The sequence below is a fragment of the Balaenoptera physalus genome, assembly GCF_965194825.1.
Source record: "Balaenoptera physalus genome assembly, chromosome: 9".
Lineage (NCBI taxonomy): Eukaryota > Metazoa > Chordata > Mammalia > Artiodactyla > Balaenopteridae > Balaenoptera > Balaenoptera physalus.
Window position 1 is genome coordinate 33,067,906 of NC_138888.1, and position 23,550 is coordinate 33,091,455.

Genomic DNA, 23,550 nt, shown 5'->3' on the forward strand with positions numbered 1-23,550 from the left:
CAGCTGTTAACCTTATGTGAGTTCCCTTGTATGTTATTTGTCATTTTTCCATTGCTGCTTTCAATAAATTTTCTTTGTCTTTAATTTTTGCCTATTTGATTAATATGTGTCTTGGCGTGTTTCTCCTTGGGTGTATCCTGTATGCGACTTGCTGGGCTTCCTGGACTTGTGTGGCTATTTCCTTTCCCACGTTAGGGAAGTTTTTGACTATAATCTCTTCAAATAGTTTCTCTGGTCCTTTCTCTCTCTCTTCTCCTTCTGGGACCCCTATAATGTGAATGTTGTTGCGTTTAATGTTGTCCCAGAGCTCTCTTAGGCTGTCTTCATTTCTTTTCATTCTTTTTTCTTTAGTCTGTTCTGCAGCAGTGAATTCCACCCTTCTGTCTTCCAGGTCACTTATCTGTTCTTCTGCCTCAGTTATCCTGCTATTGATTCCTTCTAGTGTAGTTTTCATTTCAGTTATTGTATTGTTCCTCTCTGTTTGTTTGTTCTTTAATTCTTCTAGGTCTTTGTTAAACATTTCTTGCATCTTCTTGATCTTTGCCTCCATTCTTTTTCCGAGGTCCTGCATCATCGTCACTATCATTATTCTGAATTATTTTTCTGGAAGGTTGCCTATCTCCACTTCATTTAGTTGTTTTTCTGGGGTTTTATCTTTTTCCTTCATCTGGTACATAACCCTCTGCCTTTTCATCTTGTCTGTCTTTCTGTGAATGTGGTTTTTGTTCCACAGTCTGCAGGACTGTGCCATGAGTGATCTTTTAGGGCCAATATAGGGACCCTCACATTAATTCAGGAAGTGAATAGTTAAGAGAGAATTCCACAACTATCAAAAGGTAGTTAGTTAGATTAAAAAAAAATGAAATCTTTCCATTTGCAACAACATGGATGAACCTGGAGGGCATTATTCTAAGTGAAATAAGTCAGACAGAGAAAGACCAATACTGTATGTTATCATTTTTATGACAACATCTAAGAAACAAAACAAACATATATAACGAAACAGAAATAGGCTCACAGATACAGAGAACAAAATAGTGGTTGTCAGAGGAGAGAGGGGGTAGAGGGAGGGGTGATGAAATAGGTGAAGGGGATTAAGAGGAACAAACTACTAGTTATAAAATAGATGAGTCACAAGGTTGTAATGTACAGCACAAGAAATATAGCCAATATTTTATCATAACTTTGGTGTGTAATCTATCAAAATATTGAATCACTATGTTGTATACCTGAAAGTAATATAATATTGTAAGTCAACTATACTTCAATTTAAAAAAAGGTAGTTAGGAATTTTCTTCTTATATTAATTAATTTAAAGTTTGCTGTGTCAATTAACAGGACAGGTAATTGGCTTTGGTGTTAAGAAGGGAATGACTGTGTTTCTACCCAAAATCTGTCAGGCTACAATAAGTTCACTGGCTGGTATGAAACAGAAATCTGAAAGGAAGTAAACCGTGTCTGGGACTTCCCTGGCGGTCCAGTGGTTAGCACTCAGCCCTTTCACTGTGGTGGCCTGGGTTCAATCCCTGGTTGGGGAACTACGATTTGCAAGCCGCACAGTGCAGCCAAAAAAAAAAAAAAGAAGTAAGCCATGTCCTTGCTATATTACCCAGGGCACATCATGTGGTTGCCAGGACTTCCCTGGGGGTTCATTCACACTCCTAGAGAACATGGAACCTTGTTCCAACAGGACTGACTCAGTGACAATGCTGGGGCGTGGGTCAACCAAAAGGCGATCCCAGAGCCTTTCCAGGAGCCCAAAAACCAAACCAGGAACATGATAGGTGTAGGAGGTGACATGCAAAGTCTGGAAGACTCCAGGGCAGGCTGGGGCAGGTTCCAGTTAAACCATGCCCCATTGCAAGGACTTCTGTGCCACTCTGAAAGGCCACAGGTCTTCTTTTAAAAGATGAAGAAGGATAAACAGATAACTCTGACTCTAATTTCTTTATTTGGTTTTCATATTAAAGTTGGGAGCTTTGCATTTGAAGTCAGTCATTTGTAAGAGAGACAAGAGGTAACCACTGCAACTAACCAGCCTTTGTGTTCTGCAGAAGAAACTGAGGACTTGTCTCTGGAAGAACTGGCTACTCCCTGCTTTGTGTTACCTCCTGCCTTTGCAGTCTTCTGTCCTCATACCCAGAGCACTTACTTGATTGATATTTTTGTTGTTGTTGTTAACATTGATATTTTCTGGTAAAACGTTTGGTGACTTGATTGTTAGTTTTTGATAACATGGCCTTGAGAGTTGCGGCAGTGTTAAGCACATAGTAGTTAAATGAATATGTAATTTATTGACTGAATAAATGTATCAGTATCATTAAAGTTTTGAAATACTTGGCAAATCTTAAAAGAATCAAATTTGTGACCTTTTTGGTGAAATTTAAAAAATGGTTCTATGAAATTGGGTCATTTGTAAAGATGTGGATGGACCTAGAGACTGTCATACAGAGCGAAGTAAGCCAGAAAGAGAAAAACAAATATCGTATATTAACGCATATATGTGGAATCTAGAAAAATGGTACAGATGAACCGGTTTACAAGGCAGAAATAGACACACAGATGTAGAGAACAAATGTATGGACACCAAGAGGGGAAAGTGGGCCGGGGGCAGGGGGTCGGTGGTGGAGGGGGCAGTGGTGGGATTAAAAAAAAAAAAAAAGAAAAATGGTTCTACTTGGTTGTTCTATTTCTGTACTTTATTCTAAGCTGTATATTTGTTTCATTTCATTCACATTTGAACATCTCTGAAATTCTGATGCAACTTACAATTGGTGGTTTTCGTAATATTATTGGCAGTATTTTTCTTTACTAGTGGCTTGCAAAATAATGAATGATGAATCTAAAAAAGAATATGTTTCTTAGATTCGGTAAACTATAAAAATAATATATAAACTCATCTTAATAATGCATGTGCTGCCATATGCTCAAGATAGAATAATGGAAAAATGGGAAGAGCATGGATTTTATGTCAAAGGAATTTTATTGTGAATCCTGGCTTTGCCTTTTTTAAAAATCTGAGCAAAGAGTTTGCCCTGACATTAATCTTTGAGTTGCAGTGTTCTCATCTGTGCGATGGGAGTAATGCATTCATATTAGGGTTCTGTGCTAAATATATATTCAATGAGCAAATTCAGCAAATTTTTCCTTTTTTCTCTCAACCTCCTCCACCAGCTTATTTGTGCTTTAGAACATCCCTGTCAGGTAGGAACATGTAACTTCCATTTAACTTGTTCAGAGACACAGGCTTAGCAGCGTGAGTGAGTTAAAAGAAAGACCTCCCTGGAGCCTTTGATTTCCCACTATCCCTCAGTGCTCCATCAGACTTCTCACAGGTGACTATCCACATAGGTGAGAGCTTAGCTACTTTTTTGATAAATTTCCTTAGACAGCCTGTGTAACAGTTTTACACAATACCTTAATAACAATATCACACACTACTTCCTTTTTGGAAAGGATTTTACCTCTTGCCCTCATCCTGTAAACAAGGATGGGCCTCTATTTAAAGAAGAGGAAAAGGAAGAGGGAAAAGGATATTATATCACCTGGCCTAGCAATTTTTGAGCCAGATGTTTTCCTCATCTCATTGTTCACAGAAAATTGGTTCAAGATGGTATAAACCACATATGCAAAAATTCTGATTCATAAATTAATTCACACTATTCTTTTGTTTGGATAGAGCAAATCTATGAGGATAGATTGAAATTAAAGATCAGTACTAGAACCTCAGGGCTTGGTGTAAAACCCAAAGCAAGTTATCAGGACTGTACTACGATAGACCAATAGACTAATAGCCAATGGATATTAGACCTTCAGGCCTTAAAGATCCAGGGTGGAATCACTGGTAGGTGCTGTGGAAATTGCTTTTATATTTTCTCAGTTTGGTCTGAAAAATTTCAATTATAAGATTTTTTTTTTTAGCCTCAGCATTTCTTTTTCTGTTTGGTAATCACATTTTTAATTACACTGCAAATGGATCAAATAACAAGGAAATTGACTTAGTTCAGTGATAAAATGTTATCAGACCTAAATGGAAAGAATGTTGTGAGTGCCTTTTGTTTGAAATTGCAGTCAGGTTTCTGAGTGAGCCTAGCCTGCTTCCAGACTCTACCAAGGACTAGCTCTGTGACTTGGGACACAGCTCTGATGCATCTTAAACCTTTAGTGCCCCTGTGTATAAGATGGCAGATTAAGAGAGAACATATCTGAAAGGGCCTAACAAGTACCTGAAACTTGATAGTTGCTCAGAAAATTCACCTTTCCCATCTTTCTTCTTCTCTTCCTTTTTAATCCCTCACTCTTGATTGAAAACTTTCATTGTCTGAAACAGTTTTGAAGTTTAACGCATCTAAGTGGACTCCCATTGTGGAAGTTGGGCATCCTTGAGAAATGGGTAAATGCTGCTACTCACCAATGAGGCAGGCACAGGAAAAACCCTTTGGGCAACCAGTTCTTTTGCGGGAGAGCTGGCTAGAGACCAAAACTTTTCCTCACCTCCCAGCTGCCGCCAGGTACTTCATAATCGCATGTTGCCCAAGGCCTTCCTGCTGTGGGGACATGTCAGACCTGTCCTCTAAACAACTTTGTTTTTAACCATTTGTATCTAACATCTAGTCTCCATTCATCTAGATTAGAACCCATAGGGTAATTTGGGACCCCTTCCTCTTCCATTCCCACTTCCACGTATCCACCGGTTCCTGATTCTACTGCAGCAGTGTCTGTGCATTGCCACTGCTATAGGTGGCACGGGTTAAGAAAGAAGATGAAGAACAGATAGGTCTGCCACTGCTGTAATACTACAGCACCCTCCTAACTGATAAGCTCTAATATAATGACCTAGTGGGTCTCTCTCTCCATCTTTTTCCTCCCATCCCTGCTATTTACAGCTACCATAATGTTCTTCCTTCTAGTATAGGTGATTTCATTACTCTCTCAGTAACCTTTGATTAATCCCCACTGCCTATGGGATATAGACTAACTAGTTGCAAGGTACTGGAAGTCCCTAAACATCTGGTAGGAATTTATATTTTTTTATGTTTAGTCTTCCTATCCTGTCTCCCTTTTCCCATTTGCATTCTTCACAGCACTTTGGCTATGAACACACCTTTACTTTGTACAAGCAGTCATCCAGGACCTGTGCCTTCGCCTCTTTTGTTCTCTCTCCTTGTAAAAAGCCATGTTTTAACCCACCCTAATTCAAGACCTAATGGGTTGTTATTACTTGATGTGTGTTTAATACTATTTTCTTTGATTGTAAAATAATCAATGTTTAATACAGAAAGCTTGGGGGAAAATTACATGTGCACATTAGTTGTGCCCTCTTCTTTGAAACCTTAATAGATCTTGGAATTATTTACCTCCTATGAGTTGTTCCCTTAGCATTTGGGTATGCTTTATTTTTGCATTTACTATACAGTACACATTTGTCCATCCTAGCTAAAAATGAACTCCTGGGGGCTGGGCTGTATCTGACTCATTTATACCTCTCTTAGGTTATCTATTTGAAGGCAGCCAGTGGCTATGCAATATAACCCTGCATGTAACTTTAGTGGTGAAACCATGGGCTGTTGCAGAATTATATTTCTTTTAGAGGCAGGCCTGCTAGTCTTCTTCAAAGTACCCCAGCAGGCCATTGCTGGTGTCTAGTACCTGCTCTTGGGACATTTGAGGAGTCTCTGTTGGGCTCATTTTGTGCCTCTAGTTCACATGGAGGTGGTAGAATGTCTGCTCTGGACTAAAACGTTTGAAAAAGTCTTTTTAAGTGTTTGATGGAACCTCTATCAAGTTTCTTTTTATTATCCTCTAATATATGAATGCTTATAACAGACTGCATGGCAGTCTCTCTTGAAAGAAGACAACTCCTAGAGGGCTCTAACCATTTCGCTTTGTTTTCTCTAAGTGTTTACTTGTTCACCACAGCTTTATTTTGATGATCTTTGCAAGTATTACTTTTGAGAGGGGCAGACTGGCAGTAAGGAGAATTCTGATACATGTCTCATTTTTGTTACCAAAATGTGACTCTGTTGCCTCGACTTGAGTGCTTGATAACTTACAGTGGTAGAAATTTCAAGAACATCACAGAGTGTGATTTAAACTCAAGTCTTGGAAGGTTATATTCAGCTTCTGGAAAAATTAAAAAAAATTACTTCTGTTTAAGAGGAAGAGGCAGTGTGATATAGGGTGTGTTAGAAAGAATAACCTTTTCTGTAAACCTACATCGTTGGAAACGCCTCATAGATTAACTGTGTGGTTTCCTTTACTCATAGAACTTATGTGTTAGATCTGTGGGAAAGAACTACAAGACAGAGCTGCCAAACTATGGAAACTATGAAAAACCTAACAAACTTTTTATCTTAGGTATTGGCATATCCCAATGATCTGTACTGTTTCTAGGGTGTGATGACTTAGGAGTGAATATGATTTGAACCTAATACATTTTTAGAGGGTGTCAAATTCAGAACCAGGCAGATCCATCGCCTGACCCTAAACATGGTCCTAAAGTAAATCGCTTGAGGAAATTGGATCCCAAAGATTACAGGTGGGGAATTTTGAAGTGTGTCCATATTTCATTGGAGATCAAAGAAGCCTAACTAAAAGAATTGTGGGCTGACTCACACGATAACTTCTTTTTGAAAGGGCTATTTTATCTTGAAGATTATGAGTTTGGAGGAACTAAGATGATTGGCAGTGGAAAGAATCAGAACATGTGAAATTCCTTTAAAATTTATTGACTTAAATAACTTTGTGTTACACATAATTAAAAAAAAACCTTTACACTTTGTGCAAAAAAAAAAAAAAAAAGAATAACCTACCTTTGTCACACTCTCTTCCTGCGTTTCTTCTGGCATGCGAATTTGTGATAAAAGCTGTTCTTCATGAATATATGCAGTCTACAGTGTTTGTGGGCATTTGATGTATATGTAAAATGTATTGTGACATACTTGGAGGGGTGATGACTGGAGGGAATTTTATTATATTTATTGTTACTTATTAATCCATACCTGCAGGAATGTGACATATCTAATATTAAACATATAATTTCACTATCGGGAAAGAAAGAATATGTATCGTACATACTTTTAAAGGAAAATACAAAAATGAAATATAGTTAGCAGGAAGACAGGTTGATGATGGAAAATAATGTATTTTCTACTTTATGTAGTGGAATTCAAATTTTTTCACTATTTGAATTGTAGAGAACCTTCTGGATTTTGAGGGGTGGGCAGGTGGGATAGAAATTTTAAAGACATTATTTAGGAGTGATTCACAAGAACCAGATGTCAGTTCTTATAATCGACATTTTGATTGAGCCAGGAACTGTGTGTTGAGGCAGTGTCTGAACTTGAGCAGTTTACACTGTAAGAAAGTACATATTCTGGTGGCAGGATATGGCGTTTTCCTCAATTGTTAGAGTCCTGAGTCTGTAACCATCTGCCTGACAGCTTTTGCCTAACCTTTTGTTCCATAGCAGCTGCTTTTATAACAGAAGTAGTTTGTAGTAGCTATAGATAACCTCTGGACAACCTCAACACTGTAATTTTTAGTCTGTTTTAAAATTTCAGAAAGCCCAAATCCCCATGATTATAGCTATGTTCTTTGAGCCTTTGTAACAAGTCAGCTAGCCAAATTATTAAATAGAATGAAGGCAAATAACTCTCTTAGATATTTTCAGAGCATATTTCAGGAGCACAAACAATTTGGGGCTAGGATATTATGTGAGTAGCGTTTTCTCAATTAGCATTTGGATGAAAATCATTTATAGTAATGTCTAGAGCAGTGGTTCTTCATCTTTTCTGGAGGCATATTGAGAATTCTGGAGGCATATGGACTCTGGTTCCAAAAAAAAAAAAATCAGTATACACAATTATACTACAGTTGTTTTAAATAATTTACTTATTTCATTGGAAATTTATTCTTTCACAGCAAAATAAATTTCCAATGAAAGAAGCAAATTATAACCAACAAAGCAAATTCATTAAACCCAGTGAAGTCAGTATATTATACCATAATTTTGCAGAGACAGAATGCTTTATTTCAATGATTCTAGATTGCATTAAGTGTAAAACAAATCATGTTAATAGTTTTTTTTTTTGGAAATAAATGTCACCATATAAAAAGTCTGATTTCAAGGTAATACTAATTTTTAAAATGTTAAAATCTGTTTCTTAAAATTGAGGGAATATGGTCTAAACTTTTTTTAACCAGGAACTATGACTCACTTATTTGAAAAAAAAATTAATGGTTATTTCCAAAAAGCAAAAACAAAATTGCAACTGGTCAAACAAGAAACAAAGCAAATTCTTCCCAAAATAAATTTTAATAAAAAAGCTGTTTTTCTACAAAGTAATGTACATAATTTCTTTTATATATAATTCCTTTGATTTTATTTTGATAACAATTCCTGAAAACTCCGGTTCTCAAAGACATGTGGTAGCAGCATAGAAAATCAGAATTCATATAACTTGCTTTGCTGGACACAGGCCTGTGTCAATACAGGCCTATCAAGAATTCTCTGAGACCCTGAGTTGAAGTCGTGTTAGAAAGTGAAGAATTGTTAACTCTGTGATTCATCTGAGTAGAAGCAACTTGAAAAAGAGTTCTCCTGAGATTTTTGCTTGTAGAGAAATTGAGAAGTTGTTGTCCTTCTCTATATCAGCATTCAATTATGGCATTCAAAAATTTGTCTAGTATTTCAATTTCTGACTCTGTGGACATGGTAGCTACTTGTCTAAAACAGCTCTGCTTGTTCTACAGCTTGAAAAATGAAAATATTTGCTATTCAACTGACCAGAAGTAATTACTTTTAAATGAGCCAAACTCCCTGATTAAATTCCTCTATGAGATTATCTTGAGGGTTTTCTTAAAAACAAAACAAAACAAAGAAAAACTTCCCCATGAAATACAGTCAAACATAACATATCTAGACATTGTTTGGAAAACTAGTGAAGCCCTGTGTAATCAAAAGGATGGTAATATTTTTCTATTATTTCTTGACACCACCTTTTGAAAAGTTAGTGGGCAATGTCCACGCTCTGGTGATGTGGACAATTTACATGGTTCTAGAATAGTTTTTGCCACCAGTGTGTGCACATGTAGAGAGCACTAATCCACATTGACATATGAATCTAATTTCTTCACCCCAGAAAGCAAAACCAGGGGTGTTGCCCAACATTCTATGTGCTCCTTCTGTAAACTGATCAGTAGGACTTTTTTTTCCAGTAAAATTATGCTTTACCATTTTTGGAGATATTTCTAACCTTAGAAATTTCCCAAAGGGCTTACAAAATAGAAACTTCTTCTTTGATAGCATCTGTCTGTGCAGTTTTAGCAAGTATTTTGGTCAATAAAGAGAATATAACTACTCCACGACCTACTCTAAAACTTTAAGAAATAAAATTAAAACTTCGTAATTTTAGTTAATAAAAACTAAAACTTCAATAGAACTATAGTGCTTTCCTTAGATATTCAGCTTCCCTAAGTCTTCCCCAATCATTATGACTTCTTTTACTTGACAAGGAGATAAACATTCTTTGTAATCTACTTCAGTACAAGGCTTTTGTACTGGGGCAAGTCTAAGTACTGCTATACTTCTAGATATTTCAAATTGTCTTGTTAATAAGCAAAATACTACGTTTCCAGAATGTACCTACCTCCAGAATACACTTCACTCTTCTTGACTTGGTGCTCCTAAATGCAAGTGTTCACAACACGGGCCCCATTGTATTCAGCAATGAAGAGAAAACCAAAGGAAAGTTTAGGGTCATTGCTTTTACTTATCGTGGCTAATTTCCAATTGAGGCTAGTTTTGACGTGAGGTGGATTTACCATGAAGCTAAATGAAGTTAAACCTCCAGTCTTGTTCTTGCAAACCCCCTTCCAAAGCCCCGTGTCTAAGAAATTCTATGACTTTAGGGCCTATAAACCTAGATCTGTCTTTGCCTTAAAAAAATTATTTAATTAAAAGATAAATGATGTTTACAATCATAATGGCCAGAGGACTTTCTATCAGCGGAAACAATTTTAGATATAGCATAATGGTGATGACCTTGTACAGTAGGATGTATACTGTGTCTCAGTCCTCTAGTAATTTGACATAAAAAAGAAGTTTCAAAGTACCAGGAAAAAACTAATATGTTTGAGTCTGCGTGAATGTTCATCGCCACAGCATTGCATTTACATCAGTATTCCATTTGGTTAAACACTTCACATGTGCTGTAGATTATTTTACCTGATTAAATTAGCCATGTGGACTTTTTCATAAACAAAATAGAGTCAGTTCCAGGACACCTGTGACCTTTACAGTGTTTAAGCGCACAGTCTCAATGGTCATATAAACTCAGGTTTACACGTCCTAGTTCTGCCACCTGCTAGTGGGGTGACCTCACATTCCTCATCTCTAAAGTGGGCAGAATTCTAATATTTCTCTCTCAGGCTTGTTGTGACAATTAAATGAGAGACTCTGTGTACCACGTCTAGCAAAGAGCAAGCATTCGAACGTTAGGTAGTATTATTTATTGGTAGTAAACTCTTAACTGTAGGATCTTTTCCAGATGTTTGCCAAGAAGCCTAAATTAGCCTCTGGCAATAGCAGTTAGAAATCATTCCAGGCATGGCTAGTATTTTCTCCCTGGAGGAATAGTTAAGAAAATAACTTTGAGAATAATGCAGAAATTTTTAGAGCTGTCCAGAGAGACGGAAAAGGCTTTTTCCTTGTTGCTGCAGAGACAGAATTAGTAATAATGAAGGCAATTTCCAAGGGAGTAAGTTTACATTCTGTGTACAGAATAATTCTCCGTCACAGCTCCTTATTACAGAATTGGCTTACTTGCAAGCTCACAGAATTATTCCTACAAAAGCTTGATATAACATCAGGTAGGAGGTATTAGAACACTCCCTCTTCATTAGTTAATGCTGCTGTATGATAGGTTTTATCACCTATGTAAAACTTTAACTTCACAGTTGATGATTAAGTTATTCAAGTTCTTGTTATACTATTGTAAGTTGAGTTTAGCTTTGCCGATTGAAAGGTCAGTTTTCACATTGCACTGTGTCCCTATACAGGCTTCCAATGATCTTACAGTGTTTGAGTATAAACATTCTCCTTAGTTAATTCCATTTAAAGTGACAGAAACCAATTAAGAAAATATTAGATAAATATGTTCATCTGTTGCAGTTTTTGTACCCTGCAAATATAATTCCATACTAGTAAGTAGGCTCCTAAATCAAAATATGAAAACCAGTTAATACATTCTTTAATACTACTAGCTCTGAGGCTAAGAATTTTTTTTTTTCATTATTTTTGAACATGGCTGTCAAATTATCTGAGGCTGCAGTGCTATCTCCACCCTATTTTTAACAACGGATTTGGGTATGTAAATTACAGCTTCCTTTTTCCTCCCTAGGTCATCCAGTTAGTCCCATTTGAAGGGAATGAATGAAATGAATGTTTAAACTGTCTTGATGTTGTTAATTACTTTGTGAGATGTTTCATAACAGGAAAGTCTTTGGCATGCAGTGAGTAGATTGGAATATTAACATCTTCAAGGACGTTAGGTTCTCAGTGTTTGTTTAAAGTGGTTGCAGGAGAGAGTAAAATAATACCTTTTTTTTTTGTTTTTTTCCTAAAATGTATCTCTATGAGGAAGGGTATGAGGGACAGACTAGCTAATTCTTGGTAGGGTTTTAGGTTTGAAACAGGAGTAGCCTTTCAAGAAACCATTTTAAAAAAAAATAAATTTATATATTTAATTTATTTGTGGCTGCATTGGGTTTTTGTCACTGCGCGTGGGCTTTATCTAGTTGCAGCAAGCGGGGGCTGCTCTTCGTTGCAGTGCACAGGCTTCTCATTGCAGTGGCTTCTCTTGTTGCGGAGCGTGGGCTCTAGGCGCACGGGCTTCAGTAGTTGTGGTGCGCGGGCTCAGTAGTTGTGACTCGTGGGCTCTAGAGCGCAGGCTCAGTAGTTGTGGCGCACGGACTTAGTTGCACCGTGGCATGTGGGATCCTTCCGGACCAGGGCTCGAACCCATGTCCCCTGCATTGGCAGGTGGACTCTTAACCACTGCGCCACCAGGGAAGCCCCTCAAGAAAGCATTATGGTAGTAAGGTTTGCGTCCGTGATGGTCATAAGAAAATTCTGAAAGTGGTTTTTCATCTATTGAATACTTGAGCCTATATTTGAAGCTAAGTACACCAGGATACAAGCCTGACAGCTGTCTCCCTGTGGCAGGCAACATTCTCAGACCAGTAACAACTGGGCTTATTAGGAGGAAAGGAGGAGGAGTCCAGAGGATTTCCATGTACCTGAAAGTTAAATTAGCAGGATTCAAATTTTATGTACCAAGCTATGTAAATCAATTTGTGCCACATTTTATTTTATGCCTCACAAAAATTAAAAAGCTTGGCTACTATGAACCCAAATACTACTTTGAGCTAGTAAAATAGTTTCATTTTGATTTATACATTGTGATTTATTTGTTATTAAACAAATGGAGAGACTATAGTCAGGCAAAAATATAACTTAATCATCATTTTGGCTAAGACTGGACAAAAGCTCCCTGTATCATAAATTGTTTCATGAGAGCTGGCAGCGCTCATGGCTGTCAATGGGCATGTGTGACACTGACTGAGGATATAGCAAAGGAAGAAGAAAAAATAGAAAAATAAAGAAGATAAAAAGGAGGTCCAGGGAAGTAAGGGAAAGGATGGTGTGGGATGAAGAGAAAAACAGAGAAGTAAAGAGTTTTTAAAAGCTAGAGTGTATGGCCTACCAATAATTGTAGAAGGTAGTGATTCTTGGTTTTTGTTTTTGTTTTTTAAATCTCAGAGCAGCTACGTAAAAAAGAAGGGTGAATGTGGGAGCATTAATCATTTTTCCACATAAAGACATTAAAAAGAAATCATACACTCCAGTCAACTTACCTTTTGCCTCTCTTCCTGTGCTTTTCATCTTGCCTGAACTGGTAAACATCGCATCATAGGATCATACTGGTAGGTCCGTGAGGATCACTTGTCTGATATTACCAATTTAACTAAAAAAAAAAATTACTGTACTTTCTAAGGACACATTAAATTCATTCAGTTCTTTACCAATCAGCATTCACTGAACATCCGCTATGTGGAAGGTAAGTTAGATGTGGAAGGCCCAGAAAGGAATGACAGGGGGGCCAGAGGGAATGGTGTCTGGCAGAAGAGATGGAGAGACTTGTGTGGGTAAGGGAGCAAGAATGTTCAGTACTGTACACAAAGGTTTGGAACTGGTTCTGTTAGCAATGGGGAACCAGTGGAAGTTTTGTGGGGAGACATCAGTAGGGCTGTGCTTGGCTGTGCTAATAATGTGCCATGTAATTTAGAGGAGGAAGCAAGAAAATGAGTTAAAGCATTGTTGTAAGATTGGAGTTAAGATTTAATTACAGGGTACAGAGAGGATTTAGGTAGTGGGGACAGAAAGGAGACAATGGGTAGAGCCCAGTGGAGGTATTAGTTGATATGCAAAGGTTGACCAACTACTTGTGGAGTGGGGAGGGAGGAAGCTGTAATAAACTCTTTTTTAGGAAGACTTGTAAATGGGAGTTCACAGCAGATACCAAAGAGGATTTTAAAAAATAATAATAATTTTTTGATACTTTAAGAGTGTGTAAGTATGAATAAAGTATTTATCTCTCATGATCATTTTAAATAATAAAAGAAGTACAAACAGTATATTTATGGAATGATGAAGTTGAAAACTTATTTATGAGGAAGTTTAGATACAAATACTGATAGACCGTAAAAACCAACCACAAAAACCACTTCCATTCAGGCTACTAGATATATAGAGGAGCGTAGAATTTTTTAGAGGAGAAAGGACAGAAACATCTCTTATATTTTTCATAAGTTTTGCGCTTGTTTCCTTATCTGCAGGACAAAGAACAGGATGGTGGTTAAAAAGAATGGAATTTAGCCTAGAATTCTGGGCAAATCTAGCTTCTGGCACAGAACAATTGTGTTATCTTAGACAAGGTACTTAATCTGCCCCTCAGCCTCACTTTCCTGCAGATGAGAATGATACCCATGTTATAAGGTGTGTTTGTGTGTGAGAGAAACAGACAGAGGGGGGAGGGGGAGAGGAAGGAGGAGGAAGAGGGAGGGAGGAAGAGAGAGAGAGAGAGAACTGAACTGAATTGAATGAGATAATACATGTAAAACACCTGTCACAAAGAGAGCCTGGCATATAGTAAGTGCTCAACAAATAATAGTAAGTACTTTTTTTTTTTTTAATTCTCTGCAGTGCCATTTAACAGTTTTGGTAGATGGGTCTCTTTTTGGTACTGAAGGGTATTTTGTTAAAACAAAAGGTAAACTTGGCATTGGCTATGTGAAAGAAGATGGTATTCTAGGTACACATCTTTTTTATGAAGACATTTTAGACTCGACACAACAGGTAGCCTTTCTCTCTCTTTTTTTAAAAAAATAGTTATTTATTTAGGCTGTGCCGGGTCTTCCTTCCTTGGGGAGAGCGGGCTTAGTTGTGGTATGTGGGATCTTAGTTCCCTGACCAGGGATTGAACCTGGGCCCCCGGCCTTGGGAGCTCGGGGTCCTAACCACTGGACCGCCAGGGAAGTCCCCAGGAAACCTTTCTTGTCACCTGTATGGCACAGTTTTGCTGGGCATGTTGATTGGGTTTTGCTATGGTTAATTTTAACGCTGACCTTGAAGGGGCTAAGAAGAGCCCTTACTCCCGTTGCATGAAGTAGCAGAAATTATCAGATGGAAACAGGAATTACGAAGGGAAAAAAAGACTCTGCAGTAATTCATTGTTTCCTAACCAAGACGGCTTGTGCTTACAACGTTGAGAGGCGGCTACAACGTGGCCGTTTAATCAGATCAGAATAACGCGGGAGTGGGAGCAACTAGTACCCCCGCCACCCCCCACCCCTTAACTGCAGCCTCTCGGACTGGGGTTGTCCCCAGGCTGCGGCCACGCTCTGAGTCACCCGTCTCCCCCTTGGAGAGTCAGCGGCCCAGCGCCGGAGAGGCCCCGCCCCTCACTTGTGAATCGCTGGCCTTGGTGGGAGGAGCCGGCCGATGCTAATGAGCCGAGTTGCCGGGAGAGCCAGGAACTTCTTTCCCCTCCTCTGTGTCAGAATCGCAGAAATTATGCCCCTTCTCTCACCATGAGCTGGCTCTCCAGTTCCCAGGGAGTTGTTCTCACTGCCTACCACCCCAGCGGCAAGGACCAGGCCCTGGGGGGGAACCATGGCAAGGGAGGGGAGGAAGCCACCACGAGGTAAGCCCGGGCACCCGAAAGCTAGAGAACAAAACAAAGCCCTCTTACCTGCTCCGGGGAAAAAAGTGACAGGGAAGTCAGTGTGGGGAGAAAGGAACCAAAAGCCACAGGTCGCGCCTAACCTCGTGCAGCAGCAGAAATCTTTGGCTGGGGTTTTCTGTACTTTGCACCTCACCTAATCCTGAAACCGCCTCTGCGATGACTGGTGAAGACGGATAGGAAGGAACTGGGGCGATGGCTGTCAGGCTCCTTGCTCAGCAGGTGCATTTGCAAATGCTGAAAGATCAAATAACTATATTTGAAACACTTCCTGTGAGTTGGAATTCTTGAATGGGCTCAAGGCCCAGCCACTGGAACTGCTGCTTGGGAACGGCGCCAACAAGCAGGAGGGCTGTTCGCTGTATTCTACAATCTGCTGTTGTTACATTGTGATTCTTTTCCCCCTTCTTCTGGCTGAAAGCAAACTTCTTAGGCAGAAAGCCCAAGACACTGGCCTGGGGCAGTAGATTTCACATTCTTCGGCGTATGTAGATTGTTTTGTTGGTGGGGGAGCTTTCAAAAAGGTTTTGTCAGGAAGTAGTACTCTGCTGCTAGAGTGACCTGTGGTTAATGTTAAATCACTTTATAGGCAGACAGGGCGAATGTTCTATAGACCACTGAGGCGCAAAGAGTACCGTCTATCTGTGTACTTTGTTCTGTTTTTCCAAGCCTTTACCACCACCCCCCCTTCCTTTCCTTAATGACCTTCTCACTGGCTGAACATTTTTACCTCCTGTCTTAGATGTAAATTGTAAATATTGGCCTAGAAACTTGCAAACAGCAAATGCTAACCTAATAGGGTAGGATACTAAATTAGTTATCAGTAAGCACATTTCCTCCTTGATGTTTAATGTGATAATAAAACTTTCTTTGTTCTTTTGTGACTTATGCTTATGCCTTAAGCTGGAATAATGCCTTCTTTCATTTGTTTTAAAATCCCCAGATGTGGAGGAGGGGAATAAAAATCAAAGGAATGGCTGTAATACTCTGCGCTAGATTCCCAGGCTGACCAGAATTTTTCCTCACATTGCAACCACCATATGTATTCCATTGACTTAATTCATTTCCAAAGATAAAAGGGATTTGCTGCTTGTGCTTTGGATGTGTTATCATTTTATTTTGTGTGAGAGGTCATAAAGTGTTTTCATCCATTTTTTCTGTAGCACACTAACGAGATAGTAACCTTTCAGCAGTAAGCAGACTGCAACGCCAACCCCTTACTGTCTGTAACTTGGACTCCACTTGACGGTCAAAACTGCCAGAAACTGTGCAGACTTAGCACATTCTCCAGAGACTTTACTCTGGGATGGCCTGAGGATCTGAGCTGAATTTTGGATCTTGATTGTGAGAGTGAAAAGAACCTTAGGGACTTTGAGTCCTGACCTCTCATTTTTACCTTGAGGACTTAAACCCAGGGATTAGACTGCTGCAAGGTCTCTTGTCGTGGGGCTTTGCCTGGGGCTGCATATTGAGACATAGAGCCTTTATCCGATGTTTGCAGTTTTGCAGCCTGTTGTGGGTGGCCTATACTTGAGTGGGTTGAGAGAACAAAAGAGAGGAACAGGGCATTCTCAACCTTGTCCAGAGCAGAATCATTCTCAACCTAGGCTAGCGCAAAATCGAGAGGGTGTAGGGTGGGCAGCTGCTCATACGGCAAGCGCACTCCAGGGAGTGGTAGCGCCAGACCTGTTCCCAAGTGCCTCCCCCACTGGCTGCCATATTGCTTGCCCATACTGGCCCCAAATTCCTACCACTGAATTAGAGTCCTAGGCTGGAGAAGATGGGAGCCTTGGTTTGAGGGCTGGGGGGGGAAGGAGAGAAAAGGGACAGTCCTTATTGGCTTTTACCCTTAAGCATGGAATCATTTATCAGATAAGCTTAGTGTCTTTGGGAGGCACCTTCTGTAGCCTGGAGAGGTTGAGATATTGCTATTGGGGCGGAAGGGGGGTGGTGGTGGGAGGAGGGATTTGAGGGTGGGATGGGATCAGCAGCCATCCTTTAAAGATGGTGGTGAGGGAGCGGGGCACAGGGCTTCGGCTCTGGCCCGAGGTTGTCGGCTTGTACTTGAAGCACTGGCAAGCTGCCCCGACGTGCAAGTTTGGTGGTTGATGCCTATTTTAAAAAGCTCTTCAAAAGTCAAAACCAAACCAAAACAAACAAACAAACTGTGAAAAAGAGACAAAAGTTAGACTCTTGTGTTCCCATCCACATATTTAGCAGTTGTTGAAGGGAGCACAGAAGTCTAATTTGGCTTATTGCAAGACTTTGTCTCCTAAATAATATGCACTTTGATGAACTACTTAATCAAATGTTTAGTTCAGTAAGATGAGCTCATGTATATGCCATTTGATAAGTATAAATGATTATGTATATGATTTAGGATATTTATAGAAAGCATTTGAGTTTTAGCCCTATGTTACCAGGTCCTTTTTTTTTTTATTGTTGTTTTGGTCTTTGGGGAAGCTGGGATAGTAGGGAATTAATATTTTTGTAAGTTATCTGTTAGTCTAAAATTCCCTCCATTCCATTCCATTCCATTCCATCCCATTCCATTCCATTCCATTCCATTCCATTCCATTATCCCTCTTTATCAGGACACATTCATTGGATACCTGATTAAGGAATTCTTCCTACTCATAGTTAGACCCTCTCAAATATTTACAGAATTCTGTTTTCAATTTTTTTTGTTATATTTCTTCTTGAAAACATTAGGATTTGAAGAAATATGCTAACATTAGTTGTTCTGACTGACTTGTGCATAGTCAAATGTTTCCAGAAGAAACCACTTTTTATGAGTAGCTATATTTATAAGACTTTATTTACTTGTTAATTTTCAAGTAGGTTTCTTAATGTTTACTTTTGCAAAGCAGTTTTTCAAAGAATACTGCATTTTGTCTATTCTTACTGTTTTCCCTTGACTTTCCCATCATTTTAAGAAAAACTATTCTGCTTGCTTCGTATCAGTTTTTGCTAATATTTGATAAATATTAATGTCAAATGGTATTTTTCTTCTTATTAAACCTTTTAACTCTAGTTTCGTCTGAGATATTTTTATGTCTTCTATGAGTAAATGTATAGCATTCATCATGTAAGATCTTGTTTTGTTGACCCCATTTGCCATTGGTGTTGGGCAAGCAGAACCAAGAGGCACTAGGTCATGATGACATAAAACCTGAAAATCTGGGTTCGGGGGCCAGGCTGCGTGGGGTCACATCCCGATTGACTCTCCCACTCATTCTCAGTGTGGCCTTGGAAGGGTTATTTAAATGTCTACCTGTAAGTTGAACTTCATATTAGTGTTCACTTCACTGAGAGGATTAAGTGGGATGATCTATGTAAAGCTGTAGAACAGTGCCTGGTTTATAGCTAGCTGCTGCTTGCTTTCACACTAGATACAGAAAAGGAAAGAACTTATCGAGCTTTGTGGCATGTAACATATTTTTCCTCATTTCAGAAGCATTTTCACAAATACCGTTTTGTCACGTGTTAAGAAACATGGGCATGATCCTTATGCTTAACTAAAAATGGCATAACTGAAAATTAACCATTATGTAAAAGTTCAGGCCTGGAAGAGGGCTGCCATCTTCTCGTGTCTTTCATTTACGTGAATTTACAGCATTTAAAAAAACTTATGTACTGTATCGTGAGTTCTTTCCTTCTGAATTTGTGTGTTATCTGAAATTATATATATTTTTGGTGAAGGTAGGGTGGCGAAGAGTTGTTATATTGCAATTATGTCATAAGTGAACGACTGTTTCTTTTTATTTTTCCTAGTCTTATCATTGAAGGCATGATTCCTCATTCTAATTTCGCAGGAGTTAGTGACCAAATGCATTTTTAACCTGTCCATATGGATAATTGTTTTCTAGATCAATCTAGTCCTCCATGTGCTGGCATAAGAGTACTTTCTAAAAACTGATTTTCTTTACTGTGTCGTTTAGAAGCCCTATTCATAATTTTCTCTTGAATTGTTAAAAGACACACCCAGTATTCTAACTGGGCAGGTCTTACCTTTATTTAGAGTTATGTGATATTTGCCTTTTAACTGCCCTCATCTGTGAGGCATGTGATTTTTGTGGGCCTGTTTAAAGTTATCTTCATGGGACATATATTAGGTGTATGCCTTTTCAAATATAAGGATTTATAAATCTCAAGAACCCACCTTAAAAAAAAAAAACAAAAAAACCTGCTGAAAACTTTCCTTGCCTTCCACGGTCCCCTTACTTCTTTCATCGTCCACCTTTGTTTTTCTTTTCTAACGGGGGCTAGTGCTTATTTGAAAGTTTATGATTGCTCTTTTGGTGTTTAAGTTCTTAGTATCTGTCTTGTTTTTGAGAGTGTTGCAGCATAACGAACTCACAAAAATTGATGCGTTTAACAACGCACATGATGGCTTCTGGATTGCCTGGTAATTAGGCCTAAAGAGTTTTTAATAATTGGCCCACCAAAATGAATTATTTTTTTCTCTTGTTTTCAAATTCCTCATTATCTGTACACCTGAGTATCATTTACAGGTTAGAAAAAGGACCCAGCATCCTAGAGGCCAAGGCCACACTTGTGTCAACTGGAAGTTCCCTGTGCTCCATGGTCACAGATCTGTGAGGCCTCACTCCCTTTGGTGGCCTTTGCTCTCCTACATCTTATTGATTTGAGTGCTGCCCAAAGGTCCTGAGAAGCCTCTCTGCTTGTCACCCTAGTGGTGTCCCTGTGAGAGGGCTTGGAACAGCAGAAACTTGAGGCCTCCAGGCTGTTGCTTGGGTGGTGATGGGGTAGAGGCTGGGCGTGGGCGGAGATAGCAGCGTGGTCTCCAAGCTTGGTTTGGGGAAGAGGGTGTGCTAGTCCGAGTGTGATGCCAGTCGTTTCCTGAACTCTCTCCTTTAGGTGATTACCGTCCTGACCTAAACCTTTCATTTCATACAAATACTCCGAGATGAAATGGTCTGTTGTCAAAGTTTTAGTCAGTATTGATCTTTAATGACTTTGTTTTACTTTTGATAAGAGGAGACAGAAAATAAGAAGTTTTCTTATTTGAGGAGAGTGGGGATAAGTAAAGGTGTTGGGGGTGGATTAGGGCAGAGGGAGCCAAAGGGATGATGTCTGGATAAGTCTGAAGACACATTCTTTTGACTTCTGTGCTCGTTGCTGTGAGCTGGCCAAGTTTATCCCTTTTTTTGCAAGAAGTAAACAGAAACCATGGAGATCTGTGTGGCCAGTTACTGCATCTGGAGTCTTTTCTCTACTCAAGCCCACTAAGTATCTGAATTTTTGTGTCGGAAAAAATTGTGAAACGTCATCCCCTTGACACATGCTCTTTCGGTAGTTGCTTTTGCAAAGAACACTTGTGTCTTTAGGGAAAATGAGGTTTATTGCAGGCATCTGGGTCATAAGGAAAAGACCATATCCCCTGTCTTCTTCCCTCAGGACTGGTCACATGGCATGTTGCTCTCTTTTTGGGACTCTATTCTTTTCTGTCCACTGGCTTTATAATCTCCTTATTTCGAGCTTGAGTTTGGCTCTCAACGGATGCCCCACCCTTGTTGCCCTCTATCATCTTACATCTCATAGCAAACGGACGGACTAATTTCAGATTTTTGAAAGGGGATCAGGTTTGCCCAGTTAATTTTTTTGAACTGTCCCAGGAAGCCTATGATTTGACCATTTGGGGTCTTTTTAGAGAAGCAGATTCTGTAGGCGGGGCAGTTTCCCTCCAAAGGCAATGTGGCGTCTTTGCTAAGCGGTTCAGAACTTTATTTGATTCCTCATCTATGAAATGAGTGTAATAATGCTCGGCTTCACAAGGTTAATTTTAAAGATCAAATGTGTAGCTTTTGAAAGTATTCAAAAAAAAATGTGCACATCAGGAACATTACTACTAAATCCTTTTCAATACAATATCTTATCTTTTCCCTGGACGTTTTGCTGAACCAGAATTGTCACATCGAACTTTTGGGTTTAATTTGCACTTTCCTTTTTTGCTGCGCATTAAAATGTAAGTTCCTTGAGGATGGAGATCTTGCCTTATTTTGTCTCTTTACCTGGGTTTAGCAAAGTGCTTGACCTACTCTAGGCAGGTAATAAAAGTTTGAATGAATGAGTGTGAGAGGGAGTAGCGTGCAGTGATTACACCTACTTTGTGTGATCACTTTGGAACTAGACTGTCTGGGTCAGAGTCCTGGTTCTGTCATTTAATAGCTGTGTGATCTTGGGCAAGTTATTTAATGTTATAGAGCCTCAGTTTTTGCTCTTCCTTCTGCAAACTGGGCATAGTAATACCTAACTCAAGAGTTATTATGAGGATTGAATGACTTAGTATATGTAACGTACTTAAAAGAGTGCTTGACATAAAGCACTGTGATTGTCTATGATGACGCAGGGCAGTCAAAGACCTGTGGGTGAATTAATTTGGAAATACTGTTAGAAAGCATTTTTTTAAAATTGATTTGTAAGTGGTTCGGGAAAAGAATGCTTGCTTTAATACATATGTAGTATAACTTCTTAATTTGAAAAATAATATTTGTGGAATAAGTTTAAGATATTTATAAAAATATCTCAGATTATATTAATGTTAATAACTACTAAGAATACCAAAACAGTATCTTAAAAAGGGCTTAAAGGTACTGAACCCCTGTTAGGCACAGGTGACTGTTTTAAACAGCTTTTTGTAGTTTGGGTGGATATAAATTTCTAAATCGTTTGTTACTCTTAATAAGATGGAAAATCATCTTGTTTAGAGCAAGGAAAAGTTATTTGCTCATGTTCCTCAAAGACCGAATTGACTTTAGGTTATATGAATACTTGTAGGTAAAAGTACTAGTATATCACCATACCTAAAGTTTTTGAAGACACGATAATTTTTACGCTTTTTCTCCCTTGAAATATATTTGTGTACTTTCTGAACAACTCTCTCTTTTTTTTTTGACCACGCCCTGCGGCTTTTGGGATCTTAGTTCCCTGACCAGGGATTGAAACTTGTTGGGAAACTGCCCCCTGCAGTGGAAGCGTGGAGTCCTAACCACTGGACAACCAGGGAAGTCCCTGAACATCTCTTGATCTTATAACCTAAAAGTGATGCTTCATGGAGCAGAGCTAAGCTGAGGGTGTGATATCCATGGTCCAGATCACCACCCAGTGCCCCCTGAGCCCCATCCCCTTTCTCATTTAGTGCACACGTTTAAAGACTATACTGGTTTTTCTCTTCATCTTTATTATACATAATACATTAACTTTAAATGCCTACTGTGCACTGGGCCTAGGCTAGGAAACTCTGTCCCCTTAGCCAGTTCTTCTCAAATCCCTCTCATACGTGCCTTTCAAATTGCTATTAGCTCAGTAGCTCCTGCTTACGAATGGCTCACAGGAGCAGGCTGTTTTGCTTCCACCTCTAAGAGACTGGGGACTTTTTTGGTGGGAGTGGGAGTAACTGGAGGAAAGAAAGAGATAGTGACCTGGAGGGAGGAGGGAGATGTATGCCAGTGAGTAATGCAGAAGCCGTTTTCCATAGAGGGAAAAACAGCACACATGGTAATCAAATCCCAGAGAGCTGTAAATTCTCCAGTCGTGCCATTTTCTGGATTCGCAGAGTTCTTTTCACCTGCTGGAAAACTCAAAGCACCATATATTTGTGGCATTGTTGCTATGGGAGAATGTGTCCTGAGTTCCCAACAACAGGTTTTGAAATACATTTTTCAAACCTAAATAAAAGTTTCAAGTAACTTGGGGGTGACTGTTCTCTGTTGCCTCTTAGGATCTTTGTGCATTGAGACGTGACAGTGATGCTTTTTTCTGCTGCCTTTAGTTTCGTCTTACTCTAGTACGGTGTCCTTCTCAAGGTACATGCGAGCACTGCACATGCCGATACGATATGTCTTTCCACAGCTCCTGAACCTGTGCCTGTCTTCCATTAGGGGGTATGCACTTGTCTAAGTTTGTCATTTATTTGGAAGATTTAGGAACATGGAAATTGATACATGTTCTTGTGACACTAGTTGAATCAGATTAGAACTGTAAAATGTAATTAACTTAATAAACTGGGAAATGCTTTAACATCATGCTGCTGTGAAACTGAAGCTGTGTAGAAAAATACTGGAATTCACACTAACAAGAATTTTTGAAGTTTGGGTGGGTTGGCTGTAGAGATCTGGTTTATCTCTGAATGCTAACGTCTGTCAGATATCATCTATATTTTGAGAAAAAGAGTAAGAATTATTTATTGTTGATGAGCAGCATAAAATTGAAATCCTACCCA

General features: G+C 39.1%; 1 protein-coding gene and 1 long non-coding RNA gene across 3 annotated transcripts in view; one reads left to right on the forward strand and one right to left on the reverse strand.

Moving 5' to 3' along the window:
- Positions 1 to 1,894: 1,894 nt before the first annotated feature.
- LOC309666939 lies at positions 1,895 to 15,525 on the reverse strand. Its single transcript, XR_014267379.1, has 3 exons — positions 15,315 to 15,525; positions 12,919 to 13,028; positions 1,895 to 12,300 (listed from the first exon to the last, which is right to left on the reverse strand). It is a non-coding gene; the product is annotated as an uncharacterized lncRNA (long non-coding RNA).
- ARHGAP18 (Rho GTPase activating protein 18) overlaps positions 15,072 to 23,550 on the forward strand; it is a 126,201-nt gene continuing 117,722 nt past the window's right edge. Inside the window, exon 1 of one of the 2 annotated variants that reach the window (XM_082474664.1) lies at positions 15,072 to 15,266. In XM_082474664.1, coding sequence (XP_082330790.1) covers positions 15,154 to 15,266 — 113 coding nt within the window. In that variant the 5' untranslated portion in view covers positions 15,072 to 15,153. The remainder of the gene's footprint in view (positions 15,267 to 23,550) is intronic. The other variant, XM_082474665.1, reaches the window with a different exon arrangement.